Below are 23039 nucleotides of genomic sequence, written 5' to 3' on the forward strand. Positions count from 1 at the left end.
AAAAAAAAATCAAATCAACGTTTTCCAGCACGTTTAGCTTTTTGCGAGAAAATGCTGCGATTTTCAGTCGGGATTGGCATACGCAACTGCAGCTTCTTTCGTGCATCTAAAAAGAAACAAATTTGAGGTTAAACTTTGAAAAACTTGCAAATCTTTGAAAAAATTACCAGCAACCAACGATGAAGTGCCTGCTGAAGTGCTTGGTTTGGCAACGTTTAGACCAGAAGCATTGTCAGATCTTTGTTGCGGTTTAAAAGACGGACCTAAAAAATTTTGAGGTTAACCTAAAAATTAAAGATTTAAAAAAAACACTTACCAGCAACAGGAATGGCAGAACTTGAACTGCTAGAGCTGACAGAACGACTTGTAACTGAAGTATTTTCAGTCGGAGCACGATATTGATGAAGATCAGGAGCTAAAAAAATTTTTTAGGTTATGTCACCAAAAAAGCACGTGTTTTCATAAAACTTACCAGGAATCGAGACATTCGAATCATCGTTCGACTTATCCATGGAAGACAAGAAAGACGGAGTACTGCAATTTGAGTTCGAAGATCCCGACGAGATATCCAACAAGGACGAATTCGACATGTTCAGTACGCGATCTGGAGATCTCTCAAGCGCGGTCATTGTTTCGCGTAAACGTTTGATCAAAGCGACTTCCTTCTCGTATTCGGCATCTGCTTCAGCATTTTGTTTGTCCAAAGCCACAATTTCCTTCTTGAGCTCTTCGTATTCCTCGCTCATGGCGGCGTATTTCGAGACATAGTTCAGCTTTTGGTCAAATTGAAAGGCTTCCGCATCCATAATTTCCTTGAATTTGCAATTGTTGTCCATGAAAAGCGCGCGGATGTTTTGCGGCATTTGAGCGTTGATCGGCATGGACTTTGCGGGAGCTTGGCAGATGGCACAAACACCGGATTCGAAGCAATTTGGGCACAAAACGTGCTTGCACGAGAGAATGAGCAGCTCAAGACCATTCTGGAGGTGCATGCAAGTGAAGCACTTGTTACAGTGAATTGCGTTGTTCATTTTAATGCGAAAAAAAATGAAGAAAAAAACTTGAAAATTGAGAAAAACTTTGATTTTTGAACCGCACGTGGCAAAACTCTAACAAGAAATGATTGATTTTAACGAAAATTCACCTTGGGTTCGAACTACAGTGCGTTCAACATTTTTCGCACTTGACCTTCGTGGTGAATAAACAAACATGGAATTCACCACAAACATTATCTGACTGCCGAATTTTCGATAATCAATGGTTCCGTTATATCTTATCTATTATTTTTGATAACGAGCTATGAATAACCGAATTTTTCTTAGTTTATGACTAAAATTAGAACGATGCGTTAGTGAATGAACGTAAAATCATTAAAAAATCACAGAAAAATGTTTCTTAAACTAATAATTAGTGTCGCCATTTTGCATCCGATCATCTGTGTGGCAAATGTGGCGCCAAAAAATTACGAAATATCGTTTGATCTCACAGAAGCTGCTGAAACTCGTCAATTTTCGGGTGTTGTAAAAATCGATTTCGAGTGTTTGGAGCAAAGTTCAAAGTTTTTGCTGGATTGCAAGGAATTGGAAATTAACTCTTACGAAATATCGGGAGGATTAAAGGTAGCAAATGTTACGATTGGGGATGATGACAAATGTGAAATATTGCTAGAAGAGGATTTAGTAAAAGGGGACTCGTATTTATTGACTTTGGCATTTACAGGAAGAATTAATAGTGAGCCAATTGGAATTTTTGAAGATTATTATAAGGATAATGGGACTACAAGGTAAGAGTTTTTCTGAATTTTAAGCAAATTTGAGGTTATGTTTTAGTTTCACCTAAAAATATGTTTAAAAAGTTATAAAATCATCTCGTTAAAATTTTTAAGATCTAAAAACTTATTTTTTTTTTATTTCGAGACCTTTTCAATTTAAAATTGCCAATTATAAGTTTCAGAAAAAAAAACTTTTGAGGTTAAGTTTCTAAATTTTAACTTAATTTTTTTTCAAAAAGTAAAATTGTAGCTTAAATTTTTCTCTTAAAATTATTTTTTCAAGTTTGACTCTGAAAATATTTTCATTTTAAGAATGATTTTGATTTACAAGTATAAATTTAAAAAAATACTTTCAATATTTTTGAGGTTAGATTTTTTACTTTATCCTTAAAATGTGTATTTTTTAGATTCTTAATTATAAAACTTTTTCAGTTTTATTCATTTTAAATCAAAAAAGCACAAAATCTATAAATTATTAATCATTTTTATTACAATTTTGAGGTTAGATATTTGAATATAACCTCAAAACATGTTAAAAAATTAAGAATTTAAATAAAAATGTAAAATTTTTACCCTAAAACTCATTTTAAAGACAAATAACTTTAAAATTGTCTCTTTTTCAGTCATTTTATCTCCACAAACTTCGAATTTGGCAACGCAAAACGAGCTTTTCCATGTTTTGATGATCCGCAATACAAAAATACCTTCCAAATCAAGCTCAAACATACAAGAGATTACTCAGTTGTTGGAAATACGTTACAAAATTCCATTACTGAAGGCGGTTACATCCTCACAACGTTCGAACAGATACCAATTTCAGTCAATATCGACATTGCCAGCTTCAGTTTGTACCAAAATCTGAAGAAAACTTCTTTTCCTCTTGCTTCTGTCTCGGTTTATCACTCGCCGGAACGTGAAGTGAGCACATTTTTCGCATATTTGGTCGCAATGAGGAGAACTTATACGCAGCTCTTGGGAGACATTTCCATTAAAGATCGCAATTACCTCGCAGTACCTTTAACGTTCGAGGGACGCTTCGACAACTGGGGATCGCATGTCGTGGATGAAACAAATTTCCTGCGATCTCTATTGACATCGACTCCGATGAATTATCAGCAAATGTTGCAAATTTATTCGCATCAGTTGGCACTTAATTGGGTAGAATTTGAAGTAACGCCCCGTACTTTTGACGAATGGTGGATTTCGAGAGGATTAGCGAAATTTTACGAGTATTATGTGCCTTCAAATACGCAACTTGTGAATCAATTTCTCTCGTGGAAGCAATTTACGACGGAAATCACACAAAAAGCGTTCGAAAATGAGGTGAATGGCGATCCGGTCCATGGAGTGAAGTTTAATGAACGAGCAGCAGCCATTTTTAATATGATCCAAGGCGTTATGGGACTCGAAAATTTTCATCAAGGCATTCAGTCGCTCGTCAAAGAGTTGTAAGTATTGATTCCTATGCGTGAAAATGGGATCAGATTAACTCCTTAAGGGGTCAAATTTACCCCTCGGGAGATAATAGGTTAATTTGACCCCTAAAGAGATTAATTTGACCCCTAAAGAGATAAATTTGACCCCTAAAGAGATTAATTTGACCCCTAAAGAGACTAATTTGACCCCTGAAGAGATTAATTTGACCCCTAAAGAGATTAATTTGACCCCTAAAGAGACTAATTTGACCCCTGAAGAGATTAATTTGACCCCTAAAGAGATTAATTTGACCCCTAAAGAGATTAATTTGACCCCTAAAGAGACTAATTCGACCCCTGAAGAGATTAATTTGACCCCTAAAGAGATTAATTTGACCCCTAAAGAGACTAATTCGACCCCTGAAGAGATTAATTTGACCCCTAAAGAGATTAATTTGACCCCTAAGGAGATTAATTTGACCCCTGAAGAGATTAATTTGACCCTTTTTTCTAGTTTTTTGAATAAAAGATCAACAATTTACTTTTTTTTTTGTAGTTCTGGCAAGACAATTACCTCTGAGGATCTCTTCAATGCATTAACGAAGCACGTAAATGACCCTCTTCCTGCTGATTTGAGCGAAATTTTCATGGATTGGTTCAAAATCGACGGATATCCCATACTAAAAGTCACGAAAAAGGAAAATTCTGTCATTTTAACTCAACTTTTGTTCACAAATACCGAAGATGATCGTTCCTTGTACATTCCCATCAACTACATCGTTGGCACAGCAGATCAAGAACTCGATTTCGAAGACACTGCGATCGTAGATTGGCTTCTTCCCGACTCAGAATTAACTCTCGAAGACATTCCCGCGGATAATTTTGTGATTTTCAATAAGAAACAGGCCAGTTTTTATCGTGTCTTGTACGATGAACCAAGTTTTGAGCTGATTCTCGATCTTCTCTTGACAAATAGCTCAAATGTTGATCCCGTGACGTGCGCCCAGCTCATTGACGATTATGGAAGTTTGGCACGAAATGGTTACGTTGAGTACGGCGATTTTTTCCGTCTTTTGGAATATTTGAAGGAAAGTGACGGAAGTTATTACACGGAATGGAGTGTCGCTCACAAACAGCTCAAATTTTTGTGGCATCGATTAAGAGGCAGTCCAGCTTTCGATCGATTTGAGACTTTTGTGCGACAAGTGACGGAAAAGAGATTCAGCGATATCGGATTGGGGACCGATTTGGATTGGAGTGGCACGGAAATTCTCGAATTGACGCATCATCAACGCTTGAACAGGCAATTTATCGGGGATTTGGCGTGCTCGGCAGGTGTGGAGGCGTGTGTGAATGAGACGATGCAGTTTATGGCCAAACTTGTAAGTGTATTTTTTTAAATTTAGTGATTTTTTATGATTTATTTGATTATTTTTTTTTATAAAATTCATACTTTTTTCACTTTTTGAATTTTTTTTTTCGATTTTTATAATAAAATTTCATAATTTTCTATAAGCAAGAATTTAAGAATTTAATTAACTTAAGAATTTTTTTAAATTTTTTATTTTATATTTTTAAAGATTTTTTCCTATTTTTTTTTTTTTTTTTTTTTTTTTTTAAATTTTATATAAAAAAAATTTTAATTTTTCTTTAGAAAGTCTAATAATTTATTTTTTTTATTTTTATCAACTGTAATAAAAAATTTAATTTTTATTCAGAAAGTTTTAAATTTTATATTTTTAATTAATTTTCATAAAATTTTATTTTTATATGAGGTTTTATAATTTTATTAATTTTTATTTTTTTTCTTTTGAATTTAAAAATTTTCTTTATTCACTAAAATTTATTTTTATATTCTTTGTGAAAATTTATTTTTTTTATAAATTCAAAAATTTTCATGAATTTTATATATTTTTTTTTCATGACACTTTACTTTCATTAGGAGCATTTTTTTCAAAATTTTTTTTCGAGATTTTTCAATTAAAAAAAATTAAAAATTTCTATTAACTTTTTAATTTTTTTTTAAAATTTTATACTAAGTTTTAATTTTTTTTCCATAAAATTTTCAATTTTTTATCAAATTTTTTCATAAAATTTTTAATTTTTTTTTTAATTTTGAATTTTTTACCTGAAATTTTCATTTTCAACTTTTTTATCCTTAGGTCGATGGCAACATAACAGCAGTCCTCCCAGAATTGGTAGAAACAATCGCTTGCACTACCTTCAAATACGACTACGAGATCTTAGATCGCCTTTTAGACTACATTCAAACCCCTTCAAACGGCTCTGTGGAACGAAAAGGCAACGATTTGTTGGACAAAGTCAATTTACGAAGAGAATTTTTCGATTTAATTGTCGGAGCAATCGGTTGCAGCAGGAACGAAAGTAGCTTACAAACGTAATTTTTCTATTTTTATCCTCAAAACTTCAAAAAAATCCTTAATTTTATAAATTTTTAGCACCCTTGACTTATCAATCATCCCTCAAAAGACGATAGATTTCGAAATAAAGGCTTCCACTCGTCGCAAATTGTTTGAAACCGTCGTGAAAGGCAACAACATTGGCACTACGTTGGCTCTGAAGTTCATGAAGGAGCATTATCTCGCCATGAATCAACGTTACGATGACATGACTCTCGTTTTCAAGGCATTTAATGGTTACATATTGACTGACGAGCTCTTGGAAATGGTACAAAAATATTTTTCTTCGTTTAAAAAAAGAATTTAACGAAAATTTTCTTTTAGTACATGGAAGTCGTTCGCATTTACGAAGCCAAATTCTATCCGGATACCGTAAAAAATGCCGCTTACGAGACCCGAGAAGCAAGTAAAGCCGATATTGAGTGGACAAATGCGTTCGTTGGATCCATCGAAGCTTGGTTAACCGCCAATGACTACAACGGAACGACAACTGTGAAGCCCGAAAATAATTCCGGCAACTTTGTAACGCCGACTTGGAGCTTTGCCATCGTTCTTTTGATGTTTTTATTGTTTGTATCAAAATAAACAGCGATTTTGTCATCGATGGTTATCCCATCGGTGATTTGATTAGCCGATTTATTGCTCTTGTCTCTGGCAATGGGGTGATAAGCTTTCGTTATCGATGTGAATGGGCTTAAAATTTATCGATTTTTGAGTTGAGTGGCTCAGTTTTCGCTTGACTTTCGTTCGAAACGCATTGCGAACATGCGATTTTTGCTTATTTTTGCCCTCGTGGCTGTTTGTTGCGGGCATTCCTTTGATCCGTATCCAGATTTGTATGAAACGGACTATCTTAAGAGAGCTGATGACGAGTTTTCACCTAAAAATACGGAAAATTTTCGATTAACGGACGATATTTGGCCAAGTTACTATCTGTAAGTGCGAATTTTTTGCTAAAAAACGGGATTTTTACTCATTTTTCGTCCCAGATTGATGATAACTCCATACATTGGCACCCAAAAACACTTTGATGGAAAAGTTTCTATCGATTTTACTGTCAAACAATCGTTAAAAAAGATAATTTTGAATCAAGAAGACATTTCAATCAAAAAATATAACCTCCAAATTATTTCACCTGAGGAAGAAGGATCGACAGTAATTGAGCTGGCAAACTGTTTAAACGTCAATCAATACCAAAAACTCGAATGTACCTTAAAATCCGACACTTTAGAGCCTGGGTTCACGTATCAACTAGTTCTCGAGTACTCAGGTCTCGTTCACGATGATATGCGTGGCTTTTACGAAAGTTACTACAAAGACGACGAAAATTCCAAAAAACTTCTCGGAACAACGCATTTCGGACAACAAACACGTCGTTTGATGCCCTGCTTCGATGAGCCCGCTTTCAAAGCTGAATTTGAGCTTCACATTGGTCGAAATCCTCAAACTCATCCAATTTCCATTTCCAATGCAAATCTTTATGAAACAGAAGAACTTAACGAAACCTTCGTGATTGACAGATACAAGCCGACTGCCGTTATCTCGACATATTTGTTGGCGTTTGTGATATCAGACTTCGCGAATGTCACCGATCATGACAGGGAAAATCATACATTTGCTATTTATGCGAGACCGAATGCGATTGATCAAGTTAGTTTTGCATTTCAGTTGGGTCCGAAGCTGATTAGAGAGTTTGATGCGTGGAATGGAATCTCGTATTATGAGTTTGAGGGAGTGGAAAAGATGGATATTGCGGCGATTCCGGATTTTTCAGCGGTAAGTTTTTATAGAAAATGTTTAAAATGTAAATTAAAAAACAGAACCCTGTTAACTGTCTTCGTGAGAAATCAACTGAAATATCAGTTGAAAAATCATCTGAAATATTCAAACTTTCTCAGATGAGAATTAAACGGTTCATTTTTTCTTTCATTTATTCCTCGTTCACTTTTGATTGAAATTACTCATATTTTTTATAATTTCACATATCTTATTATAAATTTTTATAAAATTTTACAAGTTAATTAAAAAGTCCTATCTTCTGAATGTCTCACAAATTAGGAATGTTATTTAACTGACGATGAAAAATACGAAACTCACTTTTTCGAATTTTTTGAATAAAGCAAACCTATTTTTATCATTACGTTGATGAAGTCGAGTCAAATTGGTAAATGTCGTTAAAAAATGATGATTTAAAGCAAATATGTAGATGTGTTTCTCAAGACATATCATCTCTGAGCCGGCAATACATTTTGACATTTTCCGACGCCGCAGAATTAGCGAAGTCGTATTCACTTGCATCTGATGTAGAAGTGTTTGACGACTCGTATTTTTTACGCATACAATTTTTTTCTATGAATTCTTCATCATTATCGAAATTCAAAGGGATTTTGTCCATTAGCTCGGCAAACAACAATAATTTCTTTATATCTGATTTAAAAATAAGTTTTTTATTCGATTTTTTTAAAAAGCTCTGTTGAATTCTCTCCTTTTTTAAAAATAATTTTCAAGATCGTAATTTTCAGAATGGATATCGTCGAATTTATCTGAGAATTTTTCATAAAATTCTTCAGCGATTTTATAATTTTTATTTTGCGAAGAAAGTGATGCATGTCTTTTGTCATTACTTGGGGTTTTATTTAAATGGGCGAAAAAGTTGATTCTGATATATAAAGCTTTTGATTTTTTTTTTGTATCATTTTATTTGATTTTAGTTATTTTCAATTTTTGCAAATGATTTTTTAGACTTTATGATTTTTTACATTTATTTATTTTTCAAATTCCTCAAAGTTTTTTTACGAATAAAAACACAAAATTTTTATTTTTAATTTTTATTTCGCGACTAGTTTCGAACGTTGTTCATGTCAGGCGAAGTGCGGAAGACTGTAACTTAAAACCGAAGTGTAACTTAAAAATATTTCTCGCACTCGAAATAAAAAATTTTTGTGCAAATGATTTTTTGTTCAAAAATTTAATTTTCAAAATATTGCACGAGACAGACTTTTATGTTTTTATGACAAAAATCCTTATTCAATGGGCGAAAGTTTTATAAAATATTTAAAATGTCCGCCATTTTGTATCAATTTTAACAGTATTCGTAATTAATTATCATTTTTAATCGATTTTTTAAAAATTTCAAATTTTTTTTTAAATTTTTTTCTTTTTTTCCGGTTTATAATATAAACTTTATATATTGCCCGCCCGCTAATTCAATATTCTAAATAGCACTTTCACATCTTATATTTTTTATTTTAATTACTGTTAATAAACTTGTAAATTCTTGTTAAACCTCTCAATGTATATTTCGTTACAGGGCGCCATGGAGAACCTTGGAATGCTTTTGCATCGCGAAACAAATCTCTTAGTAGACGATGACCACACAAACACCCTCCAAAAACAAGGCATAGCGTTAGTGATCAGTCACGAAATCGCCCATATGTGGTTCGGCGATCTCGTTACCTGCCATTGGTTCGAAGCTATTTGGCTCAATGAGGGTTTCGCTACATATTTTGAGTTCATCGCTCTCGATCCTGTGCATAAAGATTGGAAAGTCTTGGATAACTTCGTGGTTTCAACGATGCAAAATGCTTTATCCGCTGACGCTCAACGTTCAAGTCATCCTTTAACGAATCCCGGCGTGAATTCCTATCCTGAAATTCGAACACTTTTCAGTACGATAACTTACGACAAAGGCGGTTCAATTCTCCGGATGATGCATAACATCATGGAGCCCGGTAGTTTCCAAAAAGCCATCCAAGATTACTTGCAACGGTATAAATATTCCATCGCGACTCCTGAAGATCTCTTCGTTGAACTGGAAAAACAAGATCCGTACGTAAGCCCAAGGGAAATTTTCAATTCTTACTCCGTGCAAGCTGGGTATCCGCTTCTTATGGTACGACAAGATGGCGACTTTTTGAAAGTAACACAGCGTCGTTTCCTGATCGACGAGATCGATCACAACATAACCTCAAGATGGACAATTCCCGTTACGGTTGCCAAGAGTAAACTTGATTTCAGTGATAAACGCGCTCATTTGTCGATCTTTGAAGCACATGATGACGAACATATTATTCCTTTTTACAAAAATACGACATCTTTGGACTATTATATGCTCAATATGCAAGCTGTTGGCTTCTATCGCATCAATTACGAAGAACATAATTGGCAAGCAATCGCAAAAGCTCTTAAATCTGAGAATCACGGAGACATCCACGTGCTAAATCGCGCCCAAATCATCGACGATCTCTTCAATCTGGCGCGCGCTGGGTATTTATCGTACGATTTCATCTTGAATATCGTCGATTACGTGATCGATGAGAAGGAATATCTTCCTTGGTATGCCATGTTAAACGGACTTTCCTATCTAATGCAACGAATTCCCGATGAAAATTACAAAACCGAGACATTTAACTTTGTGAAACGCCTTCTTTCGAATATTTATGATCATCTGGACTGGAAATCGGGAGACGATCACCAAGATAAGCTAAATCGCATCAACATTTTGAATTGGGCCTGCAAATATGGCAACGAAAAATGTGTTGAAAGAGCAAAAACTGAGTTTGAAAATGCAATGGAGAAGAAAGTCAATATTGATCCGGACTGGAAACCAGCTGTTTATTGCACTGGGCTGCGAGAAAAGGCGGGAAATTGGGATACGTTGTGGGAAAAATACACAACAACGAATTATGCCACTGAGCAAGCGATGATTTTGACGGCACTTGGATGTACCAAAGACGAAAATGAGCTTCATGTGAGTTGATTTTTGAAAAAAAATCATAAAATTTATGAAAATTTTGTTTTTTAAAGACATTTTTGGAGAAAATCTTAACAGATGACATCCGATTGCAAGATAAGTCAAGCGCTTATAACCGCGCGTACTCTGGAAACTTGGAAAATGTCGATTTTGTGTTCAATTATGTGACTGCCAATTATGAAGAATGGTCCAAAGTGTAAGTAGTTTCCCAATTTTTTGCCAAAATTTTACAAAATTCCTTTTAGAATGGATCTCGCATCGACTCTCGGTGACTTGGCAAATCGTTTTACAAACCAAGAGCAAGTTGAAAAGCTTCAAAAGTTCGTGGATGACACAAATTTATCGGAATCAGTGAAAACAAGACTTAAGTCCGCGATCGAGCGTAGCAAAAAGAATCTGGAATGGGATTCTAAGCGACTTAAGGAGATCAAAAGTTATTTCAATCCAGACCAGGGAGGCAAGGGACATGTCGAAGTATTGAGTGGAGTCGTTATTTGCTTGGCAATCACGGTTTTTGCGCTTTTTTAAAGGAATTTTAATAGAAAAAAGTATTATTTGAATCATAAAGATGATTTTTTTCGTAGAAAACGCATGACGAAGGCACATTTTGACTTAAGGCATCATCAATTATTGAGTTAAAAAGCGACTAAAGCGAAAAAGTGACATCCTTATCAGTTAAACTTGAAGATTTTTATCGATTTAGTTCAAGTTCTGACATGAAAAGTGATTCATTTGATAAAAATTTCTTTTTGAATGACATAAACTTTCAAAAAAAATTATAAATTTTCACATTTTTTAGCTTCCAAAGCTTAACTATCTCATGAAAATTCTCCATAAGGCACGCCATAAGGTCAAATCGACTCCCCCAAGTATATTTCTGGATCGTCATTATCTGAGTAACGAAAGCGTGTAATGTTAATTGATTGTTTTTGATAATGAAAAAAGGTAAAACATGTCAAAAGATAAAATTTTTGGTACAAATTTGTGGAAAAAATATAAATAAAGGTGTCGAAAGCAAGTAGTTTTTCAGTATAGTTTGTGATTTTGGTAGAAAAATTAAACAGAAGTCGAAATAAAATCTAATTTTTTATCGGAAAAAAGTAAAACGTGGCATAAAAATGACGAAGTAAGTTAAAAAATTTCGAAAAAAGAAAGAATTGAGTGCTGATCGAGGACTGCAAAGAATGTTTAATGCTAAAAGAAGTGAAAAAATTAAAAATTTCCCCTTAAAAATGTGAAATTTTAATAATTTTTTGAAAAATAATCAAAGAAATTTTAGAAATATAAGCAAAACTTTAGTGAAAGAATAAAAAATTCGAAAGGGTTTTAAAATTTACAGTTTGAATTAGCAAGAAATCCATTTACAAATTTTTAACGGTAATTTTTTTAAATTGGCATTTACAAATTTTCTTCATAAATTTGGAAAATTTATAGAAAATTGAACATTTTAAGTAAAAGTGAAGTAAAAAATATTTATTTTCTATTTCTTATTGTTTTTTTAGTTACATTTTGAATTTTAACGGTCAAATTTTGAATTGACATTTATGAATTTTTCACGAAAATTAAAATATTTCCTTCAGATATGCAAATTATCAATAAAATTTCTCAATTTTTTTTTTAAAGTTTGAAAAATTATTCAATATTGAAAATTTCAAGCAAGATTTAAGTTTGAATTAGCGAAAAAGCGAATTTCAAATTTTTAACGGTAATTTTTTAAATTGACATTTAAGAATTTCCTTCAAAAATTAAAAAAAAAATTATCAGGAGACTTTACTTTTTTAGATTATATCAAGATTTTGAAGATACAAACTTATTTTTTTTGTCTTTTCAATTAGAATTGGAAAATTAACTGTCATATTTTGAATTGACATTTATAAATTTTTCAAGAAAATATGTATAAAATTTTTTTTAAGAATTTCTTTATTTTTGCAAACTTCTAACAAAATTTCTTAAAAATTTTTTTAAAATAATTTGAGCAAATTTTTGATCTTGAAAATTCAAACCAAATTTAACCTTGAATTAGCAAAAAGCGAATTTCAAATTTTTAACGGTAATTTTTTTTAATTGATATTTGTTTTTTTCCTGAAAATTTAAGAATTTTTGAAAAAATTTCTTCATTTTTGTAAATTTTCAACAAGATTCTCATAATTTAAAAAAAAGAAAGTTTGAAAAAAAACTATTTTATCGTGAAAATTTCAAGCAAGATTAAAGTTTGAATTAGCAAAAAACGAATTTCAAATTTTTAACGGCAATTTTTTGAATTGACATTAACAAAATTTTCAACTTTCAAAAATTTTCCAACTATGAATTGTCAAGAAAATTGTTAAATTCTCAAAAAATAAGCCATAAAATGCGAAATTTTCCTTCATAATAGAAACTTTTGCAAAAATTTCATCATTTTTTAAACAATTAACTTTTTCTCCTGATAATATGTCTTTCAAATCTAACAAATTTCATGAATCATGACAAAAATTGACTCAATTAACGATAAAAAATTATCAATTCCTCAGATCAGCATTCAATTACAATCAATAATTACTTGTGTAATTCTCAAATCTTATCTCCCAAAAAAAATTTCAACACATTTTTTTCAGCAAGTCATTTAACTTTGCATTAATTCTTATCGTAAATTTCCTGTTTCTGACCTACGCTCATCTAATAAATGCCCCGAAAAAACTGCAAATTTCCAAAAATGACGCCGATGTCGATCCAAGTGACTTTCGTTTATCACGCAGCGTTTATCCAAGTCGATATGTGATCGAAATCGAGCCATTTTTCAAAGACGAGGGAGCGAATAAAGCTTTTACCTTCAATGGCAACGTCAAAATTTTATTAAAAACTGAGGAAACGGGCGTAAAAGAGATCGAACTTCACATGGATGAGTCAATTTCGGTCGAAAGCATTTCCCTTTTGGATAATCAAGGCATGACTGTGGCACGAGAAGAGACAATTTACCAAAATGAAACGGAAAAACTGAAGATTCCGCTGAAAAAAGAGATGAAATCGGGAGTTCAGTACACTTTGGAGATCGAATATGAAGGAAAATTTAAATCAGGAGGCGTTTTTAGTGTGGAATTCAAACCCATGAATGCGAGAAAAATCTTCCCCGTCTTCGATGAACCTCTTTTCAAGGCAGTTTTTCAATTAAACATCATCCGATCGAAGGATTTTCAAGTTTCTCTCAGCAATATGCAACTTCAAGAAGTGACTCCGATCGAAAATTCAACAAAAGTTCGTGAAACTTTCAAAGCTACACCTCCAATGTCGCCTCATTTAGTGACTTTTGTCATAAATCACGACTTTAAATCGAAACAATCGACTGACAAAAGCTTCGGGGTATGGGTTCGGGCCTCAGTTGAGTCTCAATTGACCTATTCCTACTACTTTGGTCAACAAATTCTGCACGAAATGGGCATTTACTTAAACTACATCTTCACAAAAGTACCGGAAATACAAAAAATCGACTTAATTGCGATGCCAGAACAGCAAATGAACGCCGTGGAAAGCTGGGGAGCAATGACTTTCCGTGAAAACTTGCTTTTATGTGATGAAAATGACACAAATGCTGCCGACAAACAACAAATCGCAACGACAATCGGTCATAAAATTGCCCAATTGTGGTTTGGAAACCTCGTAACAGGCAAATGGTGGTCCGAGACGTGGCTAAATGAGGCATTTGGAACGTATTTTGGCGCTTTTGGTACTGCGATGATCGAAAAAGAGTGGAATTTACCTGAACAATTCGTGGTTGAGGCTTTACAAAAGGCGATGGAAGCGGATTCAGCGAGAAATGTACGTCCGTTGACTGATGATGAGGTATTTACTCGTGAAGATGTTGAAAAAATGTTGGATGAAATCACGAATTTTAAGGGAGCTGCCATTTTACGGATGATCGAACATCACATGGGAGCAGAAAATTTCCAAAAAGGGCTTCAGGAGTACCTAAAAAAATAGTAAATTTCATTAAAATTTAATTTTTTTCAAATTTTTTTAAAAATTTTTACCTTTTTTTCAGTGAATATCAAGCAGTGAAGCCATACAAGCTCTTCACAATCCTCGATGAAGTCAATCCGGAAGCGAAAATTATGGAAATTTTCGAGCCATGGACCTCTCAAGCTGGATTCCCGTATCTTACAGTGACCTCAAACGACAACAACACCCTCAAAATCTCCAAAAATCGATTTTTATTTGACGAAAAAGAGCCGGAGGATGTCTCAAAGTGGTCTATTCCCATCACTTTTGCCAATCGCGAAGAGCATTTCACTGAAACCGCGACTCAAGTTGTCTATCCGAACACCCAAACGAAGGATTTTAGCATAAAATTGCCGGAAAATGGAACTTTGGGCTTTTATCTCCTCAATGTTCAACAAGTTGGCTTCTATCGCGTGAATTACGACGAAGAAAATTGGAAATCTATTCGTGGATTTTTAAAATCCGGCGATTTTGAGAAGATTCACGTGTTAAATCGGGCTCAAATCGTTGATGATTTGTTCAATTTCGCGAGAAATGGAATTTTGTCGTACGATTTTGTGATGTCGATCGTGGATTATGTGAGAGAAGAGAAGAATTACATTCCGTGGGTGTCGATGTTCAATGGATTGTCCTATTTGTCACGCAGAATTGGACTGAATTCGGATTATGAGCGCTTCCGGGTAAGGAATTTTAATGATTTTTCCTCATTTTGGGGTATATTTGATGAATTTTACCTCATTTTTGGGGTTATTTGATTAATTTTGCCTCATTTCTGGATTAATTTGATGAATTTCGGCCCATTTTCGAGCTAAATTGATGAACTTCACCTCATTTTTTCCCCAATTTCTTGAATTTTGTCTCATTTTTTGTCAAATTTTATGAATTTCACCTTAATTATAGTCTATTTTGATGAATTTTACTTCAATTTTGGCCTAATTTAATAAATTTTATATCATTTTTCCACTAATTACTTGAATTTTCCGCTAGAAACACGTCCTGTACCTCACAGAAAGCCTCTACAAACAACTCGGATTCGAACCAAAACCAGAAGAAACCCATTTGGACACATTATTACGGACAAATCTCCTTAACTGGATGTGCAAACATGGACATGAGGAATGTTTGATGCTCGCAATTGATGAATTTGACAAATTAATGAACGATAAAAATTATTCGTGAGTCTTTTAAAGCCTTTTTTTACTCAAATTCCCTCTTAAAATGTCAATTTTTCTTAGAATTAACCCAAATATTCGCGTTCCCGTGTATTGCAATGCAGTTCGTCGCGGATCTGGAACAGAATTTGCATTTTTATGGGAAAAATACATGACCACAAACGTCGCTACTGAAAAAATTAACCTTTTAAATGCCTTGGGATGCACCAAACAGCAGTCGTTAGTGAATGTAAGTGACTTTTTTGACAAATTTTAGTTGAAAAATCATTAAAAATTTATTTTTTTTAGAATTTAATGGACAAAATCCTTTCCGATGACATCAAAATGCCCGATAAGAAGCCCGTTTTTGCCAATATTTATACCAGTAACCACGAGAATGTTGATTTAGTCTTCAATTATTTGACCCAAAACTGGCAAAAATGGGAAAATGTGTAAGTTTTGATTAAAAATTTAAATAAAATTCCAAAAAATTAATTTTTTAAATTTTTTTCGTAGCATGGGAAGCATTGGTGAAGTATTAACTGAACTTTCAGACCATTTCACGACCGAAACTCAAGTCAAACGTTTGGAAGATTTCTCAAAAATACCCGAATTAAGTGAAAATAACGTCAAATTAATCACAAAAGCCGTAGAAAATGCCAAAAAATTTTTAGAATGGGACGAAAAACGTCTTGTCGAAGTCCGATCTTACTTCAAGATGCTCGACGACACAGGAAATTCAGCTAAAACTGTTTCCATCAGCTACGGTCTCATACTGGGCATCGCCTGTTACCTCCTAATCTTGAGTTAAAAAGCAATAAATTTTAATCCATATCAAAAATTTAATGAGATTTTTCGAAAAAAAAAATGCTACTGTTCGGGTTTTCGTCAAAGGTATTAGTTCTCTTGTAACGCGATGATAACAAGTTGCAAATATTCGTTATCTCCATTGTTGACAGAATGCGTGTTATTTGAATTGGTTTCCGATAAAAAGGTAATCGATAATCGCAAAAAGTTTGATTACAGAAATTGTATAAATGAACCGGTGATAAGTCAAAATTCTCTTAATCTGTTTTCTATTTTTGAGTGGAAAACATTCAGTTTAGTTTATTATTGATTTTTTTTTTTATTTAAATAAAATACAGAATGTAAGTGAATTTTTAGTTTGAGGTCATAAAAATAATTTTGACATGAAAATTTTAAAAATTTAGCTAAAATTAATAAAAATAATTTTTTTTTCATTAAAAAAATTAAATTTTATTAAATTTAATTCAAATTAATTAATTTAATTTTAATTAAAATTAAATTTGATTTTTTTTTTAAAAATAAAAAATTTTTAATGATAAAAATAATAAATAAAAATATTTTGAAATAAAAACAAATCAAAATATATTTAGTAAAAAAAGGAAAATTTGATACTAAAAGATTTCAAAATAAAATAATAAAAAAACTAGGTATTTAAAATTTTTTTTTAGTTTTAATTTTAAATGAAATTTTAACTAAATTTAAGAGTTTTTATTTTATTTTTTTTTTTACCACAAAAAATTTTTTTCAAAAAATATAATTTTAGTGTCAAAATTATTTAATGAATTAAAATCAAATGTGCTTCGAGACAAAAAAAATAAAATCAAATGAATTAAAATTATCAAAAAAATAATAAATGCCCGAAAGACTTTTAAAAGTGAAATTTTTAAATTAATTTTTTAAGAAAATTAAAAAAATTAAAAATTAAAAAAAAATTAATTTTAATTAAAATTTAATTTTATTTTAAATAAAAAAAAAATATTTTTTTAGAGAATCAAATTGTATTTGTTAAAGAATTAAATTTTAATTTTAAAAATTTTTATTAAAACTTTCAAATATTTTTTTTTTATTTAATTTTTAAAATTAATATTTTTGAGCAAAAATGACCATGTTCAATTTTTATTGAATTTCTCTTTAAATCCAAAAAAAATTTTCCCATCACTTGAGCTCAAAAGGCAATTACGTCATGTGACACGTTTTATTGCACATTCCATCTCAAAAAAATAATCGCCACGATAAAAACGGCAATTTATTAAATTTTATTAGGGCAATCGACCGTTTTTGTCGCGCCGATAAGAAGATCTTAATCTCTAATAATTTTCCTTATCTCCTCTCTTGAACCACAAAAAACTTCCATACGTTTTTCAGCATGTCACTCCTTCTGACGTTGGTGCTGACTTTCAACATTTTCTTATCGATTGCCGGCAATCCAATCGATTTCACCGCCGCCGACGACGAGCTTTTTGAACGTGCCTTGCTTCTCAACGCCTTGGAGACCGAAACTTTTGCCGATGTCGAACCAGCTGAATATCGCCTAAAAACGACAATTTATCCGAGTTTGTATCAAATTGAGCTCGAACCGTTTTTGGATGTTGTCTCGGGGAACGAAAAGCCTTTTTCCTTCAAGGGAAACGTAAAAATCACGCTAAAAGCCAACAAAACAGGAGAAAAAGAAATCGAACTGCATGCCAGAAATTTGGTTATTTCAAAAATCACGTTGAAAGATGACAAAGCAGCAAATGTTGAAATTGATCAATTCACATTCCAAAATGAGACGGAAAAAGTAAAAATTCCCGTAAAATCCGAATTGAAGACAAACGTCGATTATCTTTTGGAAATCGACTACACAGGAACGCTCGATGACTCAATGAAAGGCTTTTATCGCAGTCATTACAACGAAAACGGGAAAAAAGTTTGGTTGGCATCGACGCAATTTCAATCAACGGACTTCCGTCGAGCAGTGCCATCTTTCGATGAGCCCCATTTCAAGGCCAAATTTCAAGTGAACATTATCCGACCGCAGGGATACAAGCTTTCAATCTCAAACACGATGCTGGAAAGGCAAGAACCCATCGCAGAAACGTCAAAAGTGAAGGAAATTTTCAAAACGACACCCGTTATGAGCACTTATTTGATGGCTTTTATCGTCCAAATGTTCAATGGCAAGCAAACAACTGACAAAAGTTACGGAGTATGGGCTCGACCTGAAGCTGAGAGTCAATTGGCGTACTCGTTTTCGGTTGGAGAGAAGCTTCTCAAGGAGATGGGCACGTGGATCGACTATCCCTTCAATAAAGTGCCGGAAATTCAGAAGCTTGACATGATCGCAGTGCCAGATTTTAGTGCTGTGAGTTTTATTTTTTGACTTAAGGGCGAAAAACGGGTCAGATTCACTCATTAAGGGGTAAAATTAACCTCATGAGGAGTTAAAGTAACCCTTTTAGTGAATTTTCTAACCTCTTAGAGGTAAATTTGAGGTTAGAAAATTCACTTAAGGGGTTAATTTGACTCCTCAAGAGCGTAATTTGACCCTTTAACGAATAAATCTGACCCGTTTTTCGCCCATTGCTGATTTACAACTCAAAAAATATCTAAAAATTATGTTTTTTACCATTTCAGGGCGCCATGGAGAACTGGGGAGCCATGACCTATCGCGAAGCAAACCTCTTATGGGACGAAAAAGAGTCCAGCGTTCGTAACAAACAAAGTATCGGAGCTGTTCTCACACACGAAATTGCTCATTTATGGTTTGGCGATCTCGTGACGTGCGATTGGTGGGGCGTCACGTGGTTAAATGAAGGATTCGCTCGTTACTTCCAAACCTTCGGTACACATCTCGTGGAAAAAGACTGGAATTTACCCGAACAATTTGTCGTTGATCAATTGCATGGAGCTTTGTCCTCAGATTCTGTCACAAGCACACATCCCCTGACAAACCCAAATGTTTTCACGCCAAACCAATGTGCCGCGATGTTCAGCGGCGGCATCACTTACAGCAAAGGAGCTTCCGTGATTCGCATGATGGAACATCACATGAAGACTGCGACCTTTAAATCAGCTCTTCGGAAGTATATCAAGGCACAGTAAGTTTTTTTCTTAAGAAAACTCTTGAAATTTTCTTATTTTTTGTCTTTTTTGCAGCGAATACAAGACAGTTCAGCCCCAAAACCTGTTCGACGCCTTCAACAGTGAAGCTCCAACAGCAAAAGTCCAAGAAACGTTCGAAGCATGGACCAATCAATCCGGATATCCATATCTTACGGTGACATCTTTCGAAAATAACACCGTCAAAGTCTCCCAAAAACGTTTCATGTTGAACAACAAAGATCACAGCGACAAAACACGTTGGTCTATTCCCATCACCTATGCCAATCGCGAAGAGCATTTCAGTGAAACTGCCACTCGTTTGACTTATCCAAACACGCAAACGACAGATTTCAGCATAAAATTACCGGAAAATGGAACTTTGGGCTTTTATCTTCTTAATGTTCAACAAGTTGGCTTCTATCGCGTGAATTATGACGAAGAAAACTGGAAAAACATCAGAACTGCATTGAAAAGTGAGAATCATGGAAAGATCCATTTGTTGAATCGCGCAATGATCGTCGATGACTTGTTCAATTTCGCGAGAAACGGAATTTTGTCGTACGATTTTGTGATGTCGATCGTGGATTATGTGAGAGAAGAGAAGAATTATATTCCGTGGGTGCCGATGTTCAATGGATTGTCCTATTTGTCACGCAGAATCGGATTGAATTCGGATTATGAGCGCTTCCGGGTAAGGAATTGTTGTTGTAATTTTTGATTTTTCATCATTGTAGATTCATTGTTCATGGTTTAGGGCTAGTTTGCTTAATTTTAACGTTTTTAATCACATAGTCTTTGGCTTTCTTTTTAAATTGAGTCAATGTCAATACATTAGTATCACAGGTTTTAGTCAATTCGTTGAAAAGTGATGCTTCTTTGTAAAAAACTGAATTTATTTGAAGATTTTGTGATGATCGTGGTTGGTTGTTGCTTCTCAATGAGTAAAACTGAACATTTCCGAAATGTGATATGTTAAATTTCAGAAGATCTGGAAAGAGTCCTTTGACAGATCGGATGAATTGATTTGCTTTGAATGTAAATTTCAGAATTTTTGGTCTTTTACGTGCTGAGAGTTCAACAGTTTCGATAAGAATGAATGTTTTTTCTTTCTTATTAAAAACTCAAGAAAGTCAATGCATGCTGTAAGATTATTACTTATTAGATGTTAGGCCGCTCCAAATTTTTTTTTATTTAATTTTAGTCCCATACCCCATTTTTTAAAATTTGAACTTAATCCAAGTAAAGAAAAATCAAAAAATCTTCCAAAATAAAAATTTTTGAAAAAAAATAATTTTGGTCACGTGACTTTCAAAAAAATGTTTTTCAACATTTCAATTTTAATTAAGCAAATTTCTTTAGTTTTTTGTATAATTTTACCATAAACATTACTTTTTCATGATTTTTTAATATAAAAATTCAAAAATATGTCAAAAATATTTCTATTTTATATTTAATTTTTATTTTTCCCCCTGAATTTTTTCGACAAAATCCGAGACAAAAAATGGATATATTAAATTTATTCGCCTTATTACGTGCTGAGAATTCAACAGTTTCGATAAGAGTGAATGTTTTTTTTTTATCATGAAAAACTCAAGAAAGTCAATGGATGCTGTAAGATTATTACTTATTGGATGTTAGGCCGCTCCAAATGAAAATCAAAAATTGGGGGGGGGGAGCGGGTGGTTAAATTAAAAAAAAGTTTTGAAATACTATTTTCATACCAAATGACAAAATTTTATCAATTTTGATGTTTTTTAACTATTTACTTTGAAATTTGCTTATTTTAAATAGATTTCAGAATATTTCATATTAAAAATTAAAGAAAAAAATTTCATAAAAAATAACTGTCAAAAAATTTTGAAAAAAAAATTTAATAATTTTATGAAAAATATTTTTAGCGAAGAAAATTTAACGATCCATTTGAAAAAAAAAATTAAACAATTGAAAATTACTACAGTAAATGTGTGAAATTTACTTGAAAAATTATGAAAATACATCCATAAACGGTCATTTTTGGTTAAATTATTAACTTTTTTTTAATGTTTTTCCTGAAAAACGATTTCTTAGCTACTTTCTTCATGACAAATTCAGCATTTTCTTTGAAATCAAGTTTTTGATCCAACATGAAATCTAAAAAAAAAATTTTTTTTTCATTAAACTTAATTTCAGAAACACATTTTATACTTAACTGAACCCTTGTACAAACACCTGGGCTTCGACGTGAAATCAGGAGAATCCCATATTGACACCTTATCCCGCACAAATCTCCTCAATTGGATGTGCAAACATGGCCATGAAGAGTGCATCGCCAAATCCAAGGAGGAATTTAAGAAATTGATGACCAACGATACTTATTAGTAAGATTTTTTCCTATAATTTTAGTTCAAATCTTACCATTTAATATTTATATTTTTAGTGTCAACGCCAATATTCGCATTCCCGTGTATTGCAATGCAATCCGCCATGGAAATAACACTGAATATGAATTCTTATGGAAGAAATACATGACCACAAATGTTGCTGCTGAACAAATTAACGTTCTTAACACTTTGGGATGCACCAAGGAACAAAAATTAATCAACGTAAAAAATTTTTTTTGACTAAAATCGAAGAAAAATTATTAAAAAATTAATTTTTTACAGAATTTATTGGACAAAGTACTTACCGAGGACATCAGAACGCAAGATAAGAGTACCGCCTTTTCCAATGCTTATACCAGCAACCACGAAAACGTTGACTTAGTCTTCAATTATTTGACTGAAAACTGGCAAAAATGGGAAAAAGTGTAAGTAGCGACAAATATATTTTTAAAAAATGATTAAAAACTCACTTTTTTCAGTATGGGATCCGTTGGCTCCGCAATGAGTTCCTTAGCTGATCGTTTCACCACCGAAGAACAAGTCAAAAAGATGGAAGATTTCGCCAAAACATCCGGATTGGGCGACAATAACGTTCGTCTCATCACAAATGCCGCTGCATCGGCTCGTACAAACTTCAAATGGGACCAAGAGCGTCTCGGTGAAGTACGGGAATACTTCAAAGTGCTTGATAATAATTCCGCGACAAGCATTTCTCTTAGTTTTAGTTTAATTTTAGTGACTATCGTAACTTTTTTCTATAACATGTATTAATAAAAATTTAAATTTAACGAATAAACTCACATGTGTGACGAAAAAATTCAAAAAATGAACGCGCGCCAAAAAATGTTTACACTGAACATTTCTCTCTCAAAAAGAGAAATGAACCAAAAATGAACGAAATGTAAACTCTCCAAGAATACGAAGGATATTTATTTGTTCATCTGCCAGTCTGTGTTGAGCGGTCGTAAAATTTGGTCGACTTTTGTTGAAAATCCGGTGTCTGCAATAAAAAAAAAATGCAAATTAAAATGTGTCACAAAGTAAAAAAAAATTAAATATTTACAAACAAAATTTTTGAAGTGTGAATGTAATAAAGGTTTCATCAGTAATAATTAAAAAAAAAATAATAAAAAATTTAAAAAAAATAAAATAAATAAAAAATTATAAAAAAAATATTTTTTTAAAATAATTCATCAACCTAGTGTTTAAAATTTGCATAATTGATTGTGAATTTTCTGGAACGCATCCAACAAGTCTCAACGGGCTGAAATAATAAAATTTTAAAAAAATGAAATAAAATAATAAT

At 32.7% G+C, this 23039-nt stretch overlaps 5 protein-coding genes across 5 annotated transcripts; 4 read left to right on the forward strand and 1 right to left on the reverse strand.

Annotated features, from left to right (window-relative positions):
- On the reverse strand, positions 1 to 1077 carry LOC134835659 (RING finger protein narya-like). The gene is made up of 4 exons (XM_063850578.1): positions 473 to 1077; positions 317 to 415; positions 168 to 263; positions 1 to 106 (listed from the first exon to the last, which is right to left on the reverse strand). Exons 1-4 carry the CDS (start codon positions 1029 to 1031, stop codon positions 15 to 17), a joined length of 846 nt encoding a protein of 281 aa, XP_063706648.1. The 5' UTR covers positions 1032 to 1077; the 3' UTR covers positions 1 to 14.
- A 306-nt stretch (positions 1078 to 1383) lies between these two features.
- Positions 1384 to 4586, forward strand: LOC134835206 (aminopeptidase N-like). The gene is made up of 3 exons (XM_063850075.1): positions 1384 to 1783; positions 2395 to 3219; positions 3743 to 4586. Exons 1-3 carry the CDS (start codon positions 1389 to 1391, stop codon positions 4584 to 4586), a joined length of 2064 nt encoding a protein of 687 aa, XP_063706145.1. The 5' UTR covers positions 1384 to 1388.
- A 1766-nt stretch (positions 4587 to 6352) lies between these two features.
- On the forward strand, positions 6353 to 10920 carry LOC134834118 (membrane alanyl aminopeptidase-like). Its single transcript, XM_063848669.1, has 5 exons — positions 6353 to 6541; positions 6596 to 7382; positions 8917 to 10356; positions 10413 to 10555; positions 10605 to 10920. The coding sequence occupies exons 1-5, from the start codon at positions 6372 to 6374 to the stop codon at positions 10885 to 10887; spliced, it is 2823 nt and encodes a 940-aa protein (XP_063704739.1). The 5' UTR covers positions 6353 to 6371; the 3' UTR covers positions 10888 to 10920.
- Positions 10921 to 11477: 557 nt separating this feature from the next.
- LOC134835207 (membrane alanyl aminopeptidase-like) lies at positions 11478 to 16305 on the forward strand. Its single transcript, XM_063850077.1, has 7 exons — positions 11478 to 11485; positions 12954 to 14312; positions 14375 to 15011; positions 15319 to 15506; positions 15567 to 15732; positions 15792 to 15934; positions 15999 to 16305. The coding sequence occupies exons 1-7, from the start codon at positions 11478 to 11480 to the stop codon at positions 16291 to 16293; spliced, it is 2796 nt and encodes a 931-aa protein (XP_063706147.1). The 3' UTR covers positions 16294 to 16305.
- Positions 16306 to 16559: 254 nt separating this feature from the next.
- Positions 16560 to 22891, forward strand: LOC134835925 (membrane alanyl aminopeptidase-like). The gene is made up of 8 exons (XM_063850949.1): positions 16560 to 16630; positions 17655 to 18633; positions 18906 to 19369; positions 19428 to 20064; positions 21543 to 21730; positions 21790 to 21955; positions 22016 to 22158; positions 22213 to 22891. Exons 2-8 carry the CDS (start codon positions 17656 to 17658, stop codon positions 22502 to 22504), a joined length of 2868 nt encoding a protein of 955 aa, XP_063707019.1. The 5' UTR covers positions 16560 to 16630; position 17655; the 3' UTR covers positions 22505 to 22891.
- The last annotated feature ends 148 nt before the right edge of the window (positions 22892 to 23039 follow it).

This window comes from Culicoides brevitarsis, chromosome 3 (genome assembly GCF_036172545.1).
Source record: "Culicoides brevitarsis isolate CSIRO-B50_1 chromosome 3, AGI_CSIRO_Cbre_v1, whole genome shotgun sequence".
In the NCBI taxonomy this organism is placed as follows: Eukaryota; Metazoa; Arthropoda; class Insecta; order Diptera; family Ceratopogonidae; genus Culicoides; species Culicoides brevitarsis.